Source organism: Amblyraja radiata, chromosome 10, assembly GCF_010909765.2.
Source record: "Amblyraja radiata isolate CabotCenter1 chromosome 10, sAmbRad1.1.pri, whole genome shotgun sequence".
Taxonomy (NCBI): Eukaryota; Metazoa; Chordata; class Chondrichthyes; order Rajiformes; family Rajidae; genus Amblyraja; species Amblyraja radiata.
Window position 1 is genome coordinate 16,385,898 of NC_045965.1, and position 23,098 is coordinate 16,408,995.

General features: G+C 39.8%; 1 protein-coding gene across 1 annotated transcript; it reads left to right on the forward strand.

Annotated features, from left to right (window-relative positions):
- The first annotated feature begins 1,041 nt into the window (after window positions 1–1,041).
- On the forward strand, window positions 1,042–23,093 carry prg4 (proteoglycan 4). The gene is made up of 13 exons (XM_033028185.1): window positions 1,042–1,152; window positions 2,690–2,806; window positions 3,719–3,838; window positions 4,971–5,147; window positions 6,121–6,330; window positions 6,472–6,764; window positions 15,056–15,155; window positions 15,745–15,831; window positions 16,654–16,793; window positions 17,898–18,054; window positions 18,907–19,056; window positions 19,725–19,850; window positions 23,000–23,093. Exons 1-13 carry the CDS (start codon window positions 1,056–1,058, stop codon window positions 23,083–23,085), a joined length of 1,860 nt encoding a protein of 619 aa, XP_032884076.1. The 5' UTR covers window positions 1,042–1,055; the 3' UTR covers window positions 23,086–23,093.
- Window positions 23,094–23,098: the final 5 nt, after the last annotated feature.

A 23,098-nucleotide genomic window follows, 5' to 3' on the forward strand; every position in this document is an offset into this window, starting at 1 on the left:
TTTAATTTGACACCTAATTCACTTTCATATCTCAAGTATTTAAAAAGTTATGGCCATTTTCATACTGGGAAATGAGCATCTTGTTCCCTATTGATTTTCTATGGACATAACAAAAAAGCTGTGATCGTGAACAGTCAAAAGCCCATAACTTTCTTAAAAATTAAGAGAACTGAATGAAATTTTCAGTTATCATAGATTGAAGCATTCTGAAACAAATATAAAATAATCTTACTTGGATGACCTGAAATTAAAGCATATAATTAGTTAGTTACCTAATTGTAGCTAATTTCAGACTTCAATTACTAGATCTAAACATCTATCCATTTCTTAATAAATGATTAACATTTTTAAATAGCCTAAATGTCCAAATAATATTCACAAATAATTCACAATAAAACATGATTTTTAAATCTCATTTGCATTAATTTATAGGCCAAATGGAAGGAATTTAGTGTTTAATTGCTGTAAATAAATGCCCATTTAAATCAGCTTTCCAGTGGGTCTCTGTGGAACGCGCTGGTTTAGAACGTTCACATTGCGGTAGATTTGTGCCCCAAATGCCGAGAAAAATACTGCGCGATATAATGGGCCCAAATTGAGCTACTCGCAATATTAAACTTTGTATAAAGGGATCTTTAGAAGCCATTTTTAATGTAAAAATATACAACCTAACTTCTGCTATTTGCTTTATGAGACTCTGCGGTTGCTGACGGTCGCGGGTTTAGAGATTGATTTTTAAACTACTATAACTATTATTCAAGGCCTTTAAACCTAATAATAGCTTTTGCGACGGGGTCTTCCAGCGATTTTTCGTTAATAATTAACTAGGCTGAACATTTTCGATTGGAACAGCTTAGAGAAAATCGCGTTTTAAACCCGCCCCCTCTAAACGGCGCCAAAATCGCGCACACCCTCAGCAGCAGATCTTCAACGACGCTTCAGGTAGGCTTTGCAACATACCTACTATAAGGGTGGGGACGATGGTAGAGTTTTTAAAATATTATATATTATTCTCTCAAATTACAACCGTATTTCCTACATGTACTTACAAACAGATGATGATGATGGCCAATCCTCAAAATTTCATGAAATGGCAAACCATTCTTTTAATTGTATCCTCCGTGACCTTGCCAGAAATTATCGCAGCTCAAGGTAAGTGCTGGAAATGAAATAACATTAATGACTAAATAACTTCAATAACTTTGATAATTGCATGGTGTCGAGGTCAGCGGAGCACTTATGCTACAGTTGTCTTGTGTTGTTCTGTTTAAACAAAAGTTAAAAGTCAGTTACAATTCTCATCTACCCTAAACCCACTAGGGGTGCATGGGTCTGCATTGGAATCCTATACTTCAGTCTTTTGTCCTTATTCACTCACTGCATTCCGTGAGTTCATTTCAAACTTCATTACTTCTCAGTCATCTTTCCAGTTGCTTGCCCTCCCGCCCCTTACTCTGTTATCACTTTAACCCTTACCTCTCCTCCACTACTTCTTCTTCTTCTTTCGTGTGGCGTGCACAGCCTAATGTTGTTGGACAACTTGTTCTATTTGATCTTCCGTTTGTGCACGTCGAGTTGATTGCATTGGTTGAAACAGGGCGGACCACGTGAAGGTTGCAATCTTCCACCCACCTCTCCTCCACGACAGATGTAGACAGATCCACGTTCCCAATAGCTTCTCTCCTCGCCCTTTCTCAACCCAAATGTCTCCCTTCAGGCATTTGCTTACTTTGGAAAGTCAGTTTTTCCCAATTACATGAATTGAAACAAAATACCAAATTCTGTGTGTTTTCTTTCCCACGTCTCAGTCACAAGCCTGGTGCAGCTCTCTCTCTCACACAAGCCTGGTGCAGCTTCAACATTCCACTGGCGTTGCCTCAAAGTGCTAGTGTCGTGCCCTGACAGTCTCAGTGCATATACTGTTCGTCTGCATTCCCTCAAAGCCCATCTGTCTCCCCCTCCATTCCCCGCCAACACTTCTCCCCCACCCCTCGCTCGGAGCCCCGCTGTCTCCCCCATCTCCGCGCTCCGACCGTAACCCGCTGCCAGTCCTCCCCAACCCTTCCCCGGCCCCACTCCCTCCAGGGACTCCGCTATCTCCCCCCACACGACTCTCCGCCAGAGCCCCGCTATCCCCGCTTCCCTGGACCCCTGCTATCTCCCCTCCCCACACCAATCCCGGAGACCCGTTGCCTCTCCCTCGCACTCTCACTTGCTCCCTGAGCCCCGCTGTTTCACACCCCCCTCCCCACCATTACTCCGCTATCATCTCCCCGGAGCCCCACTGTTTCCCCTCACCAGGAGCCCGCTGTTATCACCTCTCCCTCTCCCCCTGGGCCGCGCTACCTTCTCTTGCCCCTCCACCCCACCCCACCCCACTCCACTCCCCTCTCTACAAGCCCAGCTTCGTTCTCCATTGAACAGGTGGGATGACACCCGCAGCCCCCAACGCAAGTCCAGTGAAGTGCTTCAGTGAAGGGCGCAGCACACAGCCAGCGGGAAATGGACAACATCCCCCACTTCATTATTAGTACATTCAAATCTGGAAAATGGCTTTTAAAAAAAACGAAAAATAGATTATTAATATGCAATCTTGTGATTGATATCGGCGAATCCGTCTCAGTAAAGTAAGTAGATCTCTGTATTTGGATGCTTCACTCACGTTTGTGTTTTTTTGCTTAAAATGAAGGCAGCTGTCGAGGGAGATGTGTTCCCAGGTACGAGCGAGGCCACGTTTGCAACTGTGACATTGAATGTATTCGTTATGATGAATGCTGTGAAGATTACAGAGATCTCTGTACATCAGGTAAACAGCAGCAGCTAAACATCTCGGCCCACTTGTTAAAACATTTATTAACCTCTGGAGAGTACCTGTCCAGGAAACAGATCTCTGCCTATTCAAAGATAAAATCTTGCATTCTGATTTCAAACTAACAAAAAACCTGAGTGGGATATATAAATTCCAAAAGTAAATACATTTGTTCTCGTTTAATGGATGTAAATGTAATTAAGTGCTGTATTTTATTGTCATGTTATTTCATAATCTGCAGAATGCAAAGGCTCATCTTGATAACCAACCCCAAATTACACATTTGTGTATCTCATCTTATTGGTTATTCTTATGTCTCTGCATGTTGCTGGAAGGTAGGTGTGTATAGGGAAAATGTAATGTAATTGTGTGTGCACACAAAGCAGAGGGCTATAGCCATATTCATCCTCCATTTTCAAAACTATTCCAGCTGAGATGTTACTGAAGATAGACACCAAATGCTGGAGTAACTCAGCAGGACAGGCATCATCCCTGGATAGAAGGAATGGGTGACGTTTCGAAACGTCACCCATTCTATCTATCCATATATGCTGCCTGTCCCGCTGAGTTAATCCAGCATTTTGTGTCTATCTTTGGTGTAAATCAGCATCTGCAGTTCCTTCCTACATATGAGATGTTACCGAGTTACCTTGCTCAGTACTCCACCATGTTCTCTAGTCCAGTCAACAAGGTGACCATGTACTTTGCTTGATGTATTCGAAAGAGAGTTAGATATAGTTCTGAGGGCTAAAGGAATCAAGGAATATGGGGGGGGGAAAGCAGGAACGGGGTACAGATTTTGGATGATCAGCCGTTATCATAATGAATGGCGGTGCTGGCTTGAAGGGCCGAATGGCCTACTTCTGCACCTATTTTCTATGTTTATACCAAAACCTGTTCTTTGTACAGAAACCTCCTGTTCTGGACGCTGCTATGAGAAGCACCAACGAGGACGGAAATGCCAGTGTGATCCCATCTGTATGAAATACAATGATTGCTGTGCTGATTTTGTTGCAAACTGTGCAGAAGGTACAATAAGGCTGCCAAGCTGTGGGTGCATGTCTTATGTTTTTTTTTCACATTTTCTCGGTGGGTTACGCAAGATAACATTTTAGCTGAAGTTAATCATTACAATGTTTGATGACTCGGACCGTAATATGTTAAAAAACTAAGAGAAAAATCTAGCTTGTGTTATATTGATACTTCAATCAGCATTGGTCCTTTCCATTTCTGAAGGCAGCTAGGAAACTTTCCGTGAGAAACTTGCTTGGAGTTTCTCCTGCAAGAGAACTAACACAGAATAGTAACATAAAACATTGTTTAAATTGCTGACACCTAATTGAATTATTAACATCTGGAGCTGTAATTTATCTTCAATCAAATCATAAATCACTAAAAAAAAAATCAGAAACCTTCACTATTTATATTGCAATTTGAAAGATCTAGATGAAAAGTAGCCATTTGACTTCCACCTGCCTAATGCATTTAAAAACCGTGAAGTTCCCATTATAGCATTTCAGTTGTTCCTTGCTCATGAATTCAGAAATTCAATCCTGGTTGAATGGAGTTATAAATTTGCATTTGAAGTAATAATTTTGTTAAGATTCATTTCACCTCACCTCTATTACTGGTCTCTCACTAATGTTGTCAGCTGCATGTAACGTAACAAGTTTGGATGTGTAGCTTTGTTTTCATTAGAGTTACACATCTGAAATTGCTTCTTTTCCCCAAAGATAAACGTGATTGTGACTACCCTTCGAGAACTCTGGCCACCATTTTCCCCAGAGGTCTGATGTTCTCTCGATCCTCCCCCACTTCCCTCCCCAACACTCTGGCACTGACCTGTGTCCAAACACAAACATTTATTTCTCTAACCACCCCACCTTCCGGCCTCCATTAACAGCCATCCTCATTCCTTGCTGTATTTAGGTTCCCCAGCACTAGACCTGCCTACTATGGAAAATCCAGAATTAAATATTTATTGATATACCATACAAGAATTTTTGAGCATGCTTTAAGTGCCCAATATCAATTTCTAGTCCATGCTGTTCTCTTGTGTTCTATTGCTGGCACAAACTGCATTACAATTACAAAAAAACATGAACTGTAAACATTAGAAATAAATTGTGATTATTCACTCTGAACTAATTTTTTATCGTAGACATCCGAAAAAGTCCCACGATTGTAGCTACTACAAGGTCACCTTTACCAGTCACCAGCTTCACAAAGAAACCAACAGCAGGCCAAGCTGAGATAATCAGTGATACACTGCTCCAACAAGATTCTGCCAACCAATTGAATGATAATGGAAAAACCAAGGAAGGACCCTTGAAGCCAAGTATGAAACAGTTTTCTTCTAACAAATTGTGATATGCTCAATAGTGTGTCATTCAGCCATGTGTCAAAACCTTTTTAAATTAGCACCATTGTCAAATGTAATATTTATACTGCGCCAAGTGCAGTCAGATTCTGTGTGCAGATTCTAGGCTGCTAACTGCTTTATGCTTCAGAACAACAATAATAATAATAATAATAATAATAATACATGCTATTTATCAGCATGCATGAACTCCTTAACTTACATGACAAGAAGAACGTTTTAATGGAAGGCCAAAGACCATGGATCATTAGACTGGGGAGAAATTCACAATGTATTAATGAAATGATTGAAACTCAACTGTAGAAATCCACAGTCTATGGTGAATTGATTGATATGTTAACAAATGTTCTGGCAATAGTTAAAGGGGACACAAAAGTAATGGATGAGCTTTAAGAATCACACATTAAATTAAATTAGTTTGAGGAAGAACAGCTTTGCCAGAGAGACTAGAATTGGAATCCCCCTTGAACCAGAAGTCTTAGTGGACAGAACAGACAGCTCTAATTTCTGGATTACAGTCAACATTAATGATGTACAGACACATGGTCCTCACTAAATACGTGGGATCCATTAGAGGCAAAGACATAGAAAATCCAAGCGCAAAGGTACGGACTATTGAGGCATCTGTCAGGAATAAGATCCACAGAAATTTCAAAGAAAATTTTGAATAATGTGAAACTGTGCATCAACACTTCCCAGAATAAGATATTAGCAAAGGACTATGTTAACTGAACATGGAGTTGTCGGTTACCATGATTAATTAGGATAAATAGGAAAATTACCTCGTGACGTTGCTCAAAATCAAAACAAAATCATTTTTCCATTGTCAAGTAATTAATTGATAGCTGAGCATGAGTATGTGCATAAGAAATGAAGATGACTTGTTAGTGAATTATCAGTTTTTCTGATTTATCAAAACTTATTTTTACAGAAACTGAAACAGCTAAAGAAATTGAAGGATTGACCACCATAGATCCCATCAAATTTAAAAACGGCAAAGACGATCCTGTCGTTCCTGAAAATAGCTCCACAGATCCCAAAATCCTGGATAAAAGAATGAAAACAACCAATGTTCCTGAGGTCGCTTCCACAAATTCAAATATCTTAGTTAAAGAAACAACGGCAAAAACTACAACAACTGTTCCTGAAGGTGGCATCACAGATTCTACGTTTTTGGACAAAAGAATGACAACAGCCGCTAGGACAAAAGTTACTTCCATAGAACCTAAAAATTCACATGCACGAATAACAATGCATGCTGCCTCAGAAGAGACTTCCTCAGTTCCTGGTATATTGGATAGAGGAATGACAACTTATCCCACCCCTGAAGATGGGCCCAATGATTCCAAAATCCTAGATAAAGAATTGACAGCTGCTCCTGAAAGTGATTTCCTCAATTCAAAAATCCCAAACAATAGGATGACAGCGCCCACGGATTCAAAAATCTTGGACAAGGAAATGACAGCAAATGGTTCTAGAATATCGGCGAATGGAATGTCAACTGCTGCTCCTTCCGCAGCTGTTTCCAAGGATACTAGAATCTCGGATAAGGGAATGGCATCGCTTTCTGTTCCGGTAGGTGAGACAACAGCATCCAAAATATTGTATAAAATGTTGACATCTTCCCCATTTCCTGAGGATAGGACCAGGGATCCTAAAATCTTGGATAAAGTGGTGACGACACCCTCCATCCCCAAGGGTAGGACCGAGCATTCTAAAATCCTTGATAATTTAATGAGTACATCTTCCATGTCTGAGGATGGGACCAGGTACATTAAGATCTTAGGACGAGGATTGACAACGCCCTTTGCTAACGCAGATAGTTTCACAGATTATAAACTCTCAGAGAAAGAAATGACCACATCTTCTCTTGAAGTTGGGAGGATGTATTCTAAAGCCTGGGATAACAGAATGACAATGTACAGTGTTTCTGGCGATAGATCCACTGATCGTAAAAGGTTGGATGAAGGAATGGGAAAAAACACTCTTCCTGATGAAGCATCCATGAATTCAAAAATCTTGAGTAAAGGAGTAACAATATCAGTTGTTTCTAAACATGGAACTACAGATTCTATGTTTTTGGATAAAGGAATGACAACATCCTTGAGCACAGAGGTTGCTTCCATTGAATCTAAAATCTCAGGCACACGAATAATAACACATACTCTCCCAGAAGAGATTTCCTCAGTTCCAAGTATATTGGATAGAAGAATTACAACACCCTCCACTCCTAAAGATAGGACCAATGATTCTAAAACACTAGATAAGGAAATAACAACTGTTCCTGAAAGTAATTCCTTCATTTCAAAACTCCCAAACCATAGGATATCCGTGCCCTCAGTTTCTGAGGATACTTCCACAAGTACTAGAACTCTACATAATAGAATGACAACTCCTTCAGTTCCCGTAGATCATTCCGCAAATTCTAAAATCCTGGATAAAAGAACAACAGCAACTTCTATCCCAGAATTTGCTTCCACAGATTCCAAAATCTTGAACAAGGGAATGCCAACAAATACTGACCCTGAAGAGATTTTTGCTGGTTCTAGAATATCAGAGAGTAGAGTTACAACCTCTGCCCCTCCTGCAGTTGCTTCTATGGGTGCTAGATTCTCGGATAAAGGAATTACATTGCTTTCTGTTCCAGTAGGTGAGACCACAGCGTCTAAAATATTGTATAAAATAATTACATCTTCCACGTTTCCAGAGGATAGGACCAGGGATCCTGAAATCATGTTTAAAGTGTTGACAACGCTCTCTGGTCCCGAGGATAGGTCCAGGGATGTGAAAAGCTTTGATGAAGGATTGACAACACCTTTTGCTAATAAAGATAGTTTCACAGATTCTAAAATCTTGGACACAAGAATGGCCACATCATCTGATCTTGAAGGTGGGAATACGTATTCTAAAACCTTGGTAAGCAAAGTGACGACCCTTGGTGTTCCAGAAGGTGAGTTTATGAATTATAACATCATGAGTACAGGAATGCAGACACACCTTGTTACTGTAGAGACCTCAATGGGTTCTGATATCTTGGATATTAGAAAAACAACTTATTTTCCTGTAGATGCTTCAACAAGTTCAAGAATCTTAGATGATGGAATTACATTGCCCCCTGTTTCGGCAGGCGAGGCCACTGATTCTAAAACCTTACATAAAATAACAACTTCTACTTTTCCTGACGATGGGATCAGATATTCCAAAATCTTGGATCAGGAATTGACAACACCACTTTCTGAAGATGCTTCCATTCATTTAAAACTCTTGGATAATGGATTGGCAGCTCCTTCTGTTCCTGAAAACAAGACCATGGAATCTAAAATGTTATATAAAACTGTGACACCTACGGCTACTCCAAGTCTAGGAGAAGTGATGACGGATTCAGGAATCCTGTATAGAATACCATCATGGTCTAAACTTCCTGAGTATAAGAGGACAGATTCTCAACTCATGATTAATGGAATGACAATGAACACTGTTCCTCAAGATGGGAGTGTAGATTTTGAAATCTCAGTCACAGGTATGACAACTCGCGTTGCCGCAGAAGGTTCTTCTTCAGATCCCGATAAACTAAGCAAAGAAATGACAACACGCTCCATTCCTGAAGATGTGACCAGTAAATCGACAAACTTAGATAAAGAGATAACAACCACTATTCCTGCAAGTGGTTCAAAGGGTTTAGAAATCCTGAACAATGGTACCATGATGCTCTCAATTACAGATGTTTCCACGAGTTCTAAAATCTTGGATAATAAAATAAAAACATCCCCCGTTCCCTCAGATGCGTCCACAGATTTTAAAATTCTCGATAAAGGAAGGACAACAGCCTTTATGCCACAAAATAATTCCACAGAATCTAAAACCTTAGATACAGGTATGAAAATGCATACAGTCCCTGAAGAAGCATCAACAGGTCCAAATATATTCAAGAGTGGAGTGGCAAATTTCTCTGCTCATGCCAATGCTTCTACCGATTCTGCAATCTTGTCTAATGGAATGACAATGCTCATGGTTCCAGCAGATGAGACCATAAGTTCTAAAATACAGTCTAAAATAATGATGACCTCCCCTTTTCCTGAAGGTGCTTCCACAAAGTCTAACATTTTGGATAAAGGAATAACAAGGTCTTTAATAACAAATGCATTTTTTTCTGTGGATGGGATAACAGATTCTAATGTTTTGGATAAAAAATTGGGAGCACCCAATGTCTCTGCAGATGCTTCCACAGATTCAAACATCCTGGCTAACGCAATAACTGCAACAGCTCTTCCTGAAGTTGGGACCACAGATTCTAAAATTAATAACATTACATCAACGCACAGTGTTCTTGTATCACCTAACATCACGGATAAAGGAATAAATGCAACCACTCGGCCAGAAGAAGCTTTCACAAACTCAACAGTCTTGAATAAAAGAATAATAACATCACCTCTTCATGAAGATGTCACCACAGATTCTATATTTTTGGATAAAGGGAAGACATCACTTTCTGTTGCAGAAGCCCACTCTCAAGGCATCAAAACCTCAGATACACCTCTAACAACACACACTGCCCTAAAAGAGGCTTCCTCAGCTAGTAGTACATTGGATAAAGGAATAACAACACTTCTTGTTCCTAAAAGTAGGACACATGATTTTAAAATCCTGGAAAATATAACAACTATTATTTATGAAAATAATTCCATGGATTCAAAAATCATGAACAATGGAACAACAGCACGACCAGTTACTGAAGGCCCTTCCATTAGTTTTAAAATCGGGTATGAAAAAAATACAACTTCCTCTGTTCCTGCAGATTATTCCAAATATTCTGAAATTATTGATACCAGACTGACAACTCCTTCTGTTCCTCAAGCTACTACCAAGGATTCTAAGATGTCTCTGAAAATAACAACAGTGCCCGTTGTTACCGATGGTAGACGAAATGACTCTCAAATCTCCAATATTGTGAGCAGACCATCATCTATTCCTGAAGATGGATCCACTGATTCTGAAATCTTGAATCGAGTATTGACTACACTCTCTGACCATGTGGATGGGACAAGGAATTCTAAGGTCGTAAGTGAAGGATTCACACCAACCTATGAAGACAGGTTTACAGATTCAAAAATTCTGGAAACAGTAATGACTACATCTTCAGTACTTCAAGATAAGAAGATACATTCTAAACTCTTGGAAAACATAATGACAACATACAGCGTTTTTGAAAGTGGGTCCACGGATTCTAAAATGTTGCAAGGAAGAATGAAAACAAGTACTGTTCCTGATGATGATGATGATGATTCCATGGAATTAGAAATCACGAACAATGGGTTGGCAATGACCTCGATTACTCAAGGAGGTTCTACAAATTCCAAAGTGGTGTCAACAGACACTGTTCATGAAGATGCCTCCACTAATTCTATGTTTTTGGATAAGGGAATGCCAACAGCCACTGACGCAGAAGTTACTTCCATGGAACCTAAAACTTCAGACACAGGAGTAACAAGATTCACTGTCCCAAATGAGCCTTCAGCAGTTCCAAGTGTATCTGACAAAGAAATGACAACGTTCTCTGTTCCTGAAGATGGAACCAACAATTCTAAAATCCCGGATAAAGTAGCAACCAATATTCCTGTAAATGATTTTACGGATTCAGAAATTGAGAGCAATGGAAAGACAATGCCTTCAGCTACTGAGGACATTTCCACAAGTTCTAAATACATGGATATCATAATCGCAAATTCCTCTGTTCCTGTTGATATAACCACAGATTCTGAAAACTTTGATAAAATAACAAAAACAGTCTCTATCCCACAAGATGCTCCTGAAGGAACAAAAATATTGGAGTCAGAAATGACAACACCCACTTTCCTTGAAAAGATGTCCATGGATCCTAGAGTTTTAATTAATGAAAGAACAACTCCCACTATTCCTGTCACTGCTTCTACAGATTCACAAGTCTTGGACAATAGAAACATCACATCCTCTGTTCCAGAAACTGAAACCACAGATTCTAACGCCTTTTATAAAATAACGACATCATACTCGTTTCCTGAAGATGCAAACACGGATTTCGCATTCTTGGATAACAAAACAACAACTCCTTCTGATCGCAAAGATGGATTCACGGATTCAATAACCTTGGATAAATTAATAACAACATCTTATGTACTTAATGAGTCCATGAATAACGGAATAACAGCTGCTCCTTCTGCTGAAATGGGGATCACAGATTCAAATACCCTTGGTAAAAATCTGGCAATTCCCACTATTATTGGGAATTCTTCCACAGATTCAGAAATCTTGGATAATGCAAAGAATAATTTGGTTCCTGAAGATACAACCATAAATGTTAAAATATTAGATAAAGGAATAACACCCGCTGTTCCTGAGGTTGATTCAACTGATCAAAGAATCTTGGGTAAAGGAATAACAATGTCGCTTGATCCTCAAGATAGGACAACATATTCAAAAATCAGACCTACAGACACTGTTCCTGAAAATGAATCTGTAGATTATTTACTCTTGGATAAAGGAATGGCCACAGACTTTATCACGGAAGTTGCTTCCATTGAACCCAAAATTTCAGACTCAGATAGGGAAAAAACAACATCATCTGCCCCTGAAAGAGCTTCCTCGGTTCCTACTATATTAGATGAAGGAAGGACAGCATTCTCGGCTCCTGAAGGTAGGACCGATGATTCCAAACTGCTGAATAATCAAGCAACACCAAGTGTTCCTGAACGCAATTCCATAAACTCAGAAATCTGGAATAATAAGAATGTGTTGCCCTCAGTCACTGTGGATATTTCCACAGGCTCTAAAATCTTGAATAACAAAATGACAGATTCCTTTGTTCCTGTTGATGTGACCACGGATACTAAAATTGTGGGTAAAACAACGACAACAGCCTTCATCAGAAAAAAGACTTCTACGGAATCTAAAATCTTTGAGGCAGGATTGACGACACATGCCATCTCTGAAAAGGCTTCTGGAAGCTCTAATATACCGATTGATGGAATAAAACCTTCAACCTCAGAACCTTCAACTTTTCATCAAATAACTATATCATTTTCCAAGGATACAAACACAGCTTCCACATTCTTGACTAACAAAATAGCAACTCCTACTGATCCTGAAGATGGATTATTGGATTCTAACATTTTGGATAAAGGAATAACCACCGCTGTTCCTAAAAGTGATTCCACCGATTCAAAAATCACCGATTGGAAAATTCTGGACCCAGGAATGATTACACCTATTTCTGAAGGTGAGAAAATACATTCCAATATACCCAATGAAGGAATGTCACATCCCTCTGCCCCTGGAGATGTTTACATGGTACCTCATATCGTAGAGAACAGAATGACAACACCCACCAGTGATGAGATTAGGACCATGGTTTTAAATATTTCAGATGAAAGAGTGTCAACACCTTTTCCTGATAGCAGGACAAAGAATTCTCAAATCTTAACTAAGCCAATGCTAATGCCCGCTGTTCCTGAAGATGCATCTTTAGAGAATATAATATTGGATAAAGAGATAAAAACATCTCCCGTTCCTGAATTTAAGACAATAGTTTCTCAAATCATGACCAAAGAAAGATCAATATCCTCTCCATCTGAAGATGGATCCACTCATTCTAAGATTTTGGATAAAGAAATGGCAATGACTGATTCTCCCGAAAATGGGACCACAGGTTCTAAAGTCTTGGCCAAAGAAATGGCGATGTCTAGTTCTCCCCAAAAATGGACCGCAGATTTTAAAATCCTGGATAAAGTAAAACTGACAGCCTCTCCTAAAAAATATAGTGACATGGATTCTAAAATCTTGAATGATGAAATGACAACATCTGTAGGTAATTCCATAGATTCTATATTCTTGAATAATGGAACACCAATGTTTCCTGTAATGGAAGATAAGACCACAGATTCTAAAACCTTGGGCAATGGAATGATAGCATCCTCCATTAGCAAAGGCAGTTCCACAGATTCTACCGTCTTGAATAAAGGAACAGTAGTGTACTCTGTTCCTTTCGATGGTTTTAACAATACTAAAATGTTGGATAAAGGATCTGCAGTGCGTCATGTCCCTGAATATTGGATCATTGGGTCAAAAATATTGGATAAAGAAGTGGCAACATCTCACATTAATAAGGATAGCCCTACTAATTCTAAAATCCTGGGTCAAGGAATGACAGCGTACCCTGTTCCTCAAGATGGATTTATCAATGATGAAGTCTTAGATAACAAGGTAACTAAAAGGTTAAGTGAATATAACATATTGGAAAGAGGATCGACTACAACCTCTGTTACTGGAGATGAGACCGCAGATTCTAAAATTTTAAATAAAGGAGAAATGGCGATAGTCACAGTTCATGATGGTTCCTCATTTTCTAAATATGTGGAGAGTGAAGAACTAGGTAAACCAATTAATCTTGAAGGATCAAAGAACAAAAATTCCAAAAATTTGCAGCATTTTGCACCAAATTAATTAATCCTGATAACCCAGATAATCTAGCATCAATATTAGGGCGGCACAGTGGCACAATGGTAGAGTTGCTGCCTTACAGTGCCAGAGACACACTTCGATCCTCACTACAGTTGCTGTCTGTACGGAGTTTGTACATTCTCCCTGTGACAGCGTAGGTTTTCTCCGAGTGCCCCGGTTTCCTCCAACATTCCAAACAGGTTTGTGGGTTAATTGGTTTCTGTAAATTGTCCCTAGTGTATAGGATGGAACTAGTGTATGGGTGATTGCTGGTCGGTATAAACTCCTTTTACTGGTTCAGATTTAGATAAAGAGAGAATATTGCAACCCACTGTACTTGCAAAAGCTATGCCACAAGATCCAATACTACAAAAAGTAGAAATAGCACGTTAATATCTTGCAAAGACCAGTGTCTATGAACATGTTAACATAAATACAGAAGTAAAGGCTGGTACAGAAGAATCAATTACAACAGATTCAAAAGTTAAAAATGAGAAATGCCCATTGCTCCTGAAAAACACAGGATCTTATTAATAAATAAAACAAAACCATGCAGCCAGTCAATTCTAGGAATTTGTATAGCTAAACCAGTGCAAATTTATTTTTAACTATACAAAATCAAACAATGCAGAATAAATCTTAAATCCAGACTACGTAAGTCTGTGCTTGTTAGTGGAAAAAAACATTTAAAACGAAGAGAACCTTGTAAATCAATTGTCCACCTTTGGGGTTGAATTCAGTTCACATTCCAATAGCTTACTGTCCAAAATTCCCAAATAATATATTTTACAAATGATTTCTTCTGCTTCCAGTACAAATCTGTAAATGAGGCATGCTTGTGGCAGTAAATTAAGTTATCAAGTATTGAAGATACTCGAGTCAGAAACCGCTGGTGGTTCTCTCAATAGGATTAACAAGGCTGACACTCCCCACCCCTCCATCTCCATCCCCTTCAGCAATCCACGGCATTGCATGGCCAGAGAGCAGGAAAATACTGTCAGCAATGAGGGGTGTGCCATCTTAATGTGGTTTCAGCAGGAGAAACGCAAAGTATTTCTTCACCCCCACTCTTCCTTGCAATGGAATTTATTTTTGAAGTGGAGTGCCTTTCATTGAAAGGGCATTACTTCATCCTTCAACAACTCTGTTTGAAATAGGTTCATCTGACATAGGTTAATCTGACATATGAAGTAACTCATAAAAGGTTCAAGTAAATCTGAATGTTTCCACTACCATAATTATGCCCAGTTGAAAAACATCATTTTGGTCCAATCAATCATTGCGGCAATGCAGTTTGGTGCTACAGAACGTTACAGGTCGGGGAAACTGAAGCACCAAAAATAAAACTCTCCCCTCCATTACAAAAACAAACTTAAATGCCTTTCATTTCATAGGTCACTGGTCCTGCTGAGAATGATAACATGGTAACTAAATTTCCATTACCATCAGTTGAACCGGAAAATCAAACAACTGAGAAAATGCAGTCATATGAAGGTAAGGTATACAATTTACTTGCTCTTAATTATCGTTAATTTTGAGGGAATCTATGTCTGAACTAAGAACAGAAAAAAGTATCAATGCACACAACTCAATGATTGTTTCACATGAACAAATGAAGCTCCTGTAACCTAATGGGTTAGGGCATGTAACCAGTGGCGGACTGGGTCTAAAAATATTGGTTGCCAGGAGACAAAGGGGGCCCACTTCATCAGGGGCCCACTTGCCATCGGGCAAGCTGACACCCTGGCCAGTCCGCCACTGCATGTAACCCCTGCATCTTGATTTCAAACTGCTCCATGACAAGTTATGAAATTCAATTCAGTTAATATAATTTATGGAATAACATCAGAAAAAATAGTTCGGATGCTTTTATAGAAAGAGCCTCTTCATTAATGGGGTATAACAATCCTGCTGTAACTCACTGCATTTCTATGCCATGTGATGACGAATGTCACAAGCATAAATTTGCTAGTGAAGTGTATAACTAAATGTGAAATAACAAGTTTCAATAAATGTTAAATTATGAAATTTTGATTATTTTGTGTTTCTGAAAATCCAGTAATTATTCAAATTACCATTTTAGACAGACTTAACGATCCCAATTTGTGTAACGAGAAGCCTTCAGATGCTTCGACAACTCTACAGAATGGAACAACGTATATTTTTAGAGGTAAGATATGAAGGAAACTGTAGATTTAGAAAGTGCGTAAATGTCAAGCTTTGAATATTTTTCTTTATATCGAGAGAGGTTGGCATTTGCTGCCCCTGTCTGATTGTGATCAGTGTTTCATTTACAGTTTGGCCCTACCTCTGAGAATGAGCCAGAGCCTCAACTCTGGACAAATGTCTAATGTCACTCGTGATTAAAAATAGATGGTCTGATCTCAAGATAATTTAACACACGCAAATATTTTACATTTTAAGCATGTCTCATATTTTTAACCCAAAGTGAGTTATGCCCCTGTCCCACTTAGGAAACCTGAGCGGAAACCTCTGGAGACTTTGTGCCCCACCCAAAGTTTCCGTGCGGTTCCCGGAGGTTTTTGTCAGTCTCCCTACCTGCTTCCACTACCTGCAACCTCCGGGAACTGCACGGAAACCTTGGTTGGGGCGCAAAGTCTCCAGAGGTTTCCGTTCAGGTTTCCTAAGTGGGACAGGGGCATTAATGTCAGTCAGAATGAGCATATCTGTTGAGCTGGAAATGTTGCAACACATCCCCTGCCAGAATGAAAACACATTAACCCGGGGGACTGGGTGGTGCTGCAGAATGTTTTCCAGCATAATACAGGGTGAAGGCAATTGTAATCCTAATCCAACTGTTTTGGCAATAATGTAATGGCATTAAATGCTCACTGATGATCAGTCAGTCGCTGATCATTTGCCTGGTAATAATTACAAAGTATGTGCCACGGTTCGAAATATTCCAACATACCAGTTATCCTTTCATGATGTCATAGCTGTTCACTAAATGGCTTAATTGTATGTTTTTCAGGTAATTTGTTTTGGACAATAAGCCAGCAAGGACAAACATTAGGCCACCCTCGTAGCATCACCGATGTGTGGGGTATTCCATCCCCAATAGACACCGTCTTCACAAGGTGCAACTGCAAAGGACAAACATATTTTTTTAAGGTAAGGTTCTTTGCCCCTTTGCTTGGTCAATGGAATAACCACCTTGACACCAAAGGTGTTTGTAATTGCTGAAAAGTGAAATGGCGGTAGATTGAATACTTTCTCATGAAGTTACTCAAGAAAACAAATCAAGATTTCGTAAACCCCTTTCTTCCTGCTTTTATTTTATACATAGTGGGACAAGTGTCCCATTGTTCTTTTCCTCATGGTACTGGAAATTATTTATTCAATTATCTTCTGAAAGTTGCTGTACATTGTGCTTGAAACACCATCCCAGGCAATTCAATCCAAACTTTAGAGTACCACTGACAACCTGTTTACAATTTAAATTGATCCATACAACCAACTATAACATGGTTGCTCACCAGAAGTACAAATATCTGAATTGCAAACGGATGAAAACAGCAGCCTAAACTTATGAAAATGTCGATCTACGATTCCACCTTTGAATTAAGATCATATCAGGTGAGGGAAATTGGGCTCCTGCATTTGCAATCTATAAATGCATTAAGAATGCTTCATTGTCAAATGTACCAACAAGAGAACAATCAAATTCTTACTCGCAGCAGCATAACAGGCCTGTAAATATGTAAGAGAGAACTGCAGATGCTGGTTTAAATCAAAGGTAGACACAAAATGCTGGAGTAACACAGCGGGTGAGGCAGCATCTCTGGAGAGAACGAATGGGCGATGTTTCTGGTCGAGACCCTTCTTCAGACTGATGTCAGGAGAGGGGGCTGGACAAAGATACCTGTAAATATGATGCACATTGAAAATATATAAACAAAAGCTCTCAGCTGATAATGGGAAAGCATAGAGCAGTAGTAAAGAAAAGTAGTGCATTGCAAAAACTATTGAGAAATTGAAGCAGAATTGCATTCAAAAATACCACTCGATTATTGTGGCAGTACAATCAAATTTAGGTACTGTAAATACGGAGCAGTTTGATCTTCCTGCAATTTACCTATTGTGCAGCAGGATGAATTTAAAAGTAACCAAGTGAAATGTGTTATCAATCATCACCTTGAATTTCCATCGTCTGCTGGGGTGTGAAGATTTGCTCATTGTCAATTTCTCCAGAAACACTTCTTGCTTCATTTGCAGGATCAAGACTACTGGCGATTTCAGAATGGGGCCATGGACAGCGGATATCCTCAAAAAGTTGCAGCCGGATTTTCAGGCTTGAATGGGAAAATAACAGCTGCCCTGTCCGTGGCTGCGTTTAACAACAGACCAGAAACTGTGTACTTCTTCAAGAGAGGTTACTTCCTTATCAGTTCTCTTGCAAATCTTTTCCATTCAATTTTTGCTACTTAATGGAAGTTACCAATCTGCAGGATAATATTTTGAGTATTTTACCATACACATCCAAAGTACACAATTTCTTTGCTAAGCTTCAGAGTGTATTAACAGGCAAGGACACCCACTTGTTCTAACAACCTGGGTTTGATGCTGTCCTGGGTGGAGTTTGCGTGGTCTCCACTTTAACTGGGTGTTTTACCCCTGAATACTTTGGCTTCCTTCCACAACTCAGAGCTGTCTGTGTTGGTCTGTTAATTTTCTATGGCAAATTGACCCGTGTTCCTAAATGGAACTAAAATTAAAAGGGAGTTGGTGAATATGTGAAGGAAATTTGAGGTGGATTGGGAATGATTAGAACGATTAGAATGCTCTGCTGGGAGATGGGTCTGATGGACCAAATGGTCACCTGTCATAATCAACAAGTTTCCATGAACACTATTTTTACAAAATAAACAATTACAAAAGCAGATGGCACAGTTGTTGCCTTACAACGCCAGAGACTCTGGTTCGATCTTGACTGCAAGTGCTGACTTTACCGAGTTTGCTCATGCTCCATGTGACTGCATGGGTTTTCTCAAGGCGCTCTGATTTCCTCCCACATGCCAAAGACATGCAGGTTTGTAGGTTAATTGGCTTCTGTAAATTGTCCCTAGTGTATAGGATAGAACTAGTGCATGGGTAATCGTTGGTCGATGCAGACTCTGTGGGCCGAAGGGCCTTCTTCCACGCTGTAAACCAAACTAATTCCAAATGCTCAGTCACCCAGTTACTAAAAATGTAGTAATTAATGAAAATGCATTGTATGTTACAGGTGGAGTATACCAGAAATATGTGTATCAAAAATCGGTCTCAACTTGCCCACAAGAACGCACTCAGAGCCACGCTTATCAGGTGGTAAGGCACCGTTACAGGCGGCAAACAATGGTGGTTATACAAAAAAACAGGAAACGGCAAAATATAGGTACTGTTTATAATATGTGCAAATTCAGTAGTCAAAGCAAGTGTTTTGAAGCCAATTTATAGAGCTCTAAGTTACTCAACTTCCTAAAAATTTTAATTTAATATCTGAATATTCAACAATCAATGATCCAGGGGTGTGTTTTGTGTCATTGACTAGATTAAGATTCTTGGGGTTCTAGCATTCAGGAAAATTGAGATGCCAAAAAAAAACTTTATTCGTTTAACTAAATGTGCTCTGCAAATACAACAGACTTTGTTCTGAACTCATCCTGAAACAAGGCATCATCATATACAATCATTTTAAAATCATGATAACTATGCAACAAATCAGATTTTATACTTTGTAATACAACACTGGATAATTTTCCAGAAAGCACATGAGAATAATCATCTCTACTGCTATTTAGCCTACATAGTTACTTACTAATTATAGTGGCAGAGTATTATATCGTTCAAGAGATCGCTCCCTCTAGCCACTCTGAGAAAACATGGGGTGAGCAAGGATCAGAAATTGGAACCTGGTTGTTATGATTGTATACCACAATGAGTTTCACAAAATGGGAAACTGAACTGGATCAGGAGCTATGGTCAGCTAAAAAAAGGAACAGTACTTCTCTTAAAGTCACAAATTGAAATACATTTACTTTTCACTAATTAACTCTTTTTCAGTTAAACTTTCTGTTGAGATGTCTATAAGAAATAATTGGAATGGGATTCCGATGAGAATAACTTCAACCATTTCACTTCCAAACCCTAGACTTGCAGAAAAATATGAATACTATGTCCTCTCACATGGTAAGTTTCAGCTTGATTTGTACTTATCTAGCAATCAACAAGGTACTAAAAAAATAAGGAAAACAGAGGAATTGGTAAATTGCAAATGTTACTTAGATGAATTATAAAGCAGATGAGAGATATGTTAGTTTATTTCAAGTGATAGGGAGTATTTAGACAAGCATAACCAAAACTAGGTGAGATTTGTAAATCTGATTACATCTGATTAATAGTCATATAGTATGGAAACGGGCCCTTCGGTCCAATTTGCCTATGCCAATCAGGGTGCTGCATCTACACTAGTCCCACCTGCCCACGTTTCACCCATATCCCTCTAAATCTTTCCTATCCATGTAAATGTCAAATGCCTTTGAAATGTTGTAGTACCTGGCTCAACTATCTCCTTCCATGCTCATTTCATAAACCCACCACCCTTTGTGTGAAAAATTTGATCCTTAGATTCCAAGTAACTCTTTTTCCTCATCTTAAAACCTAGTATGTCCTGTTGTTCTTGATTCCCTTACTCTGGATAAAACACTGTGCATCTATTCCTTCGTGATCTTATACACTTCTATAAGATCACCTCATTCTCCTGTGCGGCTTGGTGGCTGCCTTACAGCGCCGCGACTCGGGTGCTGTCTGTACGGAATTTGTACGTTCTCCCCATGACCACGTGGGTTTTCTCAGAGATCTTCGGTTTCCTCCCAAACGCCAAAGACGTACAGGTATGTAGGTTAATTGGATTGGTATAATTGTAAATTGTCCCTTGTGTATGCAGGATAGTGTTAATGTGCGGGGATCACTGGTCGGCACGGACTCAGTGAGCTAAAGGGCCTGTTTCCGTGCTGTATCTCTAAACTAAACCCAATACAATACAATACAATACAATTTATTGTCATTTGAGCCCCAGTGAGACTCAAACGAAATTTTGTTTCCACAGCCATACAAACAAAAACAATGTCCTACAGACATACACACAATTAAGTTCACACAAACATCCATCACAGTGAACCCACTGTGATGGAAGGCAAAAGTCTTTTCTCTCCCCTGCTCTCCATGTCTCTCCCGATGTCCAAGCCCCAGGCGGGTGATGATAAGTCCCACGGCCATTTTAGGCCGTGCCGGGCGATTTACGGCCCCGCTCCCGGTCTAGAAGTCTCGAAGTTGGAGCCCCCGGCGGGCGCTGTAATGTCCCACGGCCATGAAGCCGTGCCGGGTGATGTACTTCCCCGCTCCGGGTCGTTCCAAACCCCGCGACACGGGCTGGAGAAGTCGCGTTGCGGGAGCTCTGGGAAGCGGTCTCTCTCTCCCCCCGGACCCGCGAGCTCCCGATGTCCCGACAGTCCACCGGACCTGCGGCTGCGTTGCTGGAGCCTCCGAGCCCCAGGAGTCGAGTCGCAGCAGCGAGTCACCACCGCTCCCCACGTTCCGAGGCCGGCCAGCCCCACGATGGTGAGTAGTCCGCAGCGCAGTCTCCCGAGCCCCCGGGTCGTTCAGGTTGGAGGCCGCTCCACGGTGCTAGGCCCCAACGACAACGGAGACCCGACAGGGAAAAGGTCGGGTCTCCCGGACAGGGAAGAGATTTTAAACGGTTTCCCCCTCCCCCCCCCCCGCCCCCCACATATACACATTTAAAAACCAGTATTTAAAAAACACCAAACACTACATTTAACTAGACAAAAAATAAAAAAAGACAGACAGGCTGTAGGAGCCGCTGCAACGAGTCGCGCCGCCACCAGGAACCCCTCTCTAGATCAGGCCCTCAAGTCCTGACAACATCCTCATAAATCTTCTCTGCACTCTTTCCGGCTTAACATCGTTCCTATAGCAGGGTAACCAAAAATGATCACAATACTGCAACTGTGGCCTCACCAGTGCCCTGTAACATGAAATCCCAACTTTTATACTGACTGGTGAAGGCCAATGTGCCAAAAGCTTTCTTGTCCACCTTATCTACCTGTGACACCACTTGCAAGGAACGATGCACCTGTACTTCTAGATCCCTCTGCTCTGCAACTCCAGAGCCTTGCCATTTATTGTGAAGAAACTGCCCTTGTTAAACTTTCCAAAATGCAAGACCTCGCATTTATCTGCTTTAAACTCCATTTACTATTCCTCTATCCACTTGCCCAACTGACCAAGATCCTGCTGTAACCTATCTTTGCCATCTACAATACCACCCACTTTAATGTCATCTGCAAACTTACTAATCATGCCTTGTACATTTTTAAGAAGCCCAATTTGTTGCAAGAATGAGAGCAGAATTCATATTCCCATCTTCACCCATTGTAAAAGACAGTGAATTTTGGAATCCTCTTACCCAAGTTGTTGATGATTGAGCAATCAAAGTTTAAGATCAAAAGCAATATACTTTTTTTAAACATGGGTAGCAAAATGCATGGATACAACATTAAGGCTAGCGGAGTTCCGGTGCAAAGGATAATGTCCTGTTCCTACAACAGTTCCAAATCAAATGTTTTAATATTGGTACAAGTGTTGTGTCAGGTCTTTGAAAGGAAATAACTCATAGCACCCAGTACAATTCCAAAAAAAAAAAAAAAAAATATACAAATCAGACAGCATCCAGAAAGAAAAAGTTGAATTTCTAGGTCTATGTCTTTCACTAGAACCCAAAAGATTAACTCAATTTCTCACTCCACATATGCTGACCTGCAGAGTATTTATAGCATTTTGATTTCATTTCTGATTTCTAGCATCTTCTGAAAGTTGCCTTTTGATCACAGGTATAGTGTTGCTAATCTACTTGATCATGAATTAGATATTAGCTTTGCAATCGATTCCATGATCCTCTCAATAGTGATGTTGGGGAGGATTGTTTCTTTAAAATAAAATCACATTGAGGTGCAAACTCTCGACTAAACCAAAACCCTCTTTTGTAATAGCAGTTTATGAACAGGTAACTCATTAACATGAATTAAAATAATTTATCTTCCCCCCCAATGGTTGACATTAAAAAATGAACTCTATAAAGATCTAATTTATAGTTTATTCATCTGTTGTCATTGTTGGACCTCAAGCTAAATTTCAATGTTACAACATTGCTTTAAGTTCCTTTCCTTTCCACTATGGTAGAAGGAAGCAACCCCTCAGTTTTGTTTTAAAACTAAATATTGCCTGTGTTCATCTTCATTTATTTCTGTCTATTTTAGAGAATTCCTACAAGGTTGATCCAGTGAAACTGAAAGCTACTTATATGAAAAGAAGTATAACAAAGGACTTGTATGAATGCCATTAGCAAACTTTGAAAA

Bases quoted from the DNA above. Each gene is read 5' to 3' on its own strand.
- prg4 (XM_033028185.1), top strand. From the start codon at position 1,056: ATGATGATGATGGCCAATCCTCAAAATTTCATGAAATGGCAAACCATT. The intron at 2,807-3,718 runs GTAAACAGCAGC...TTCTTTGTACAG, and splicing joins CAGAGATCTCTGTACATCAG to AAACCTCCTGTTCTGGACGC. The intron at 18,055-18,906 runs GTTACTTCCTTA...TGTATGTTACAG, and splicing joins TGTGTACTTCTTCAAGAGAG to GTGGAGTATACCAGAAATAT.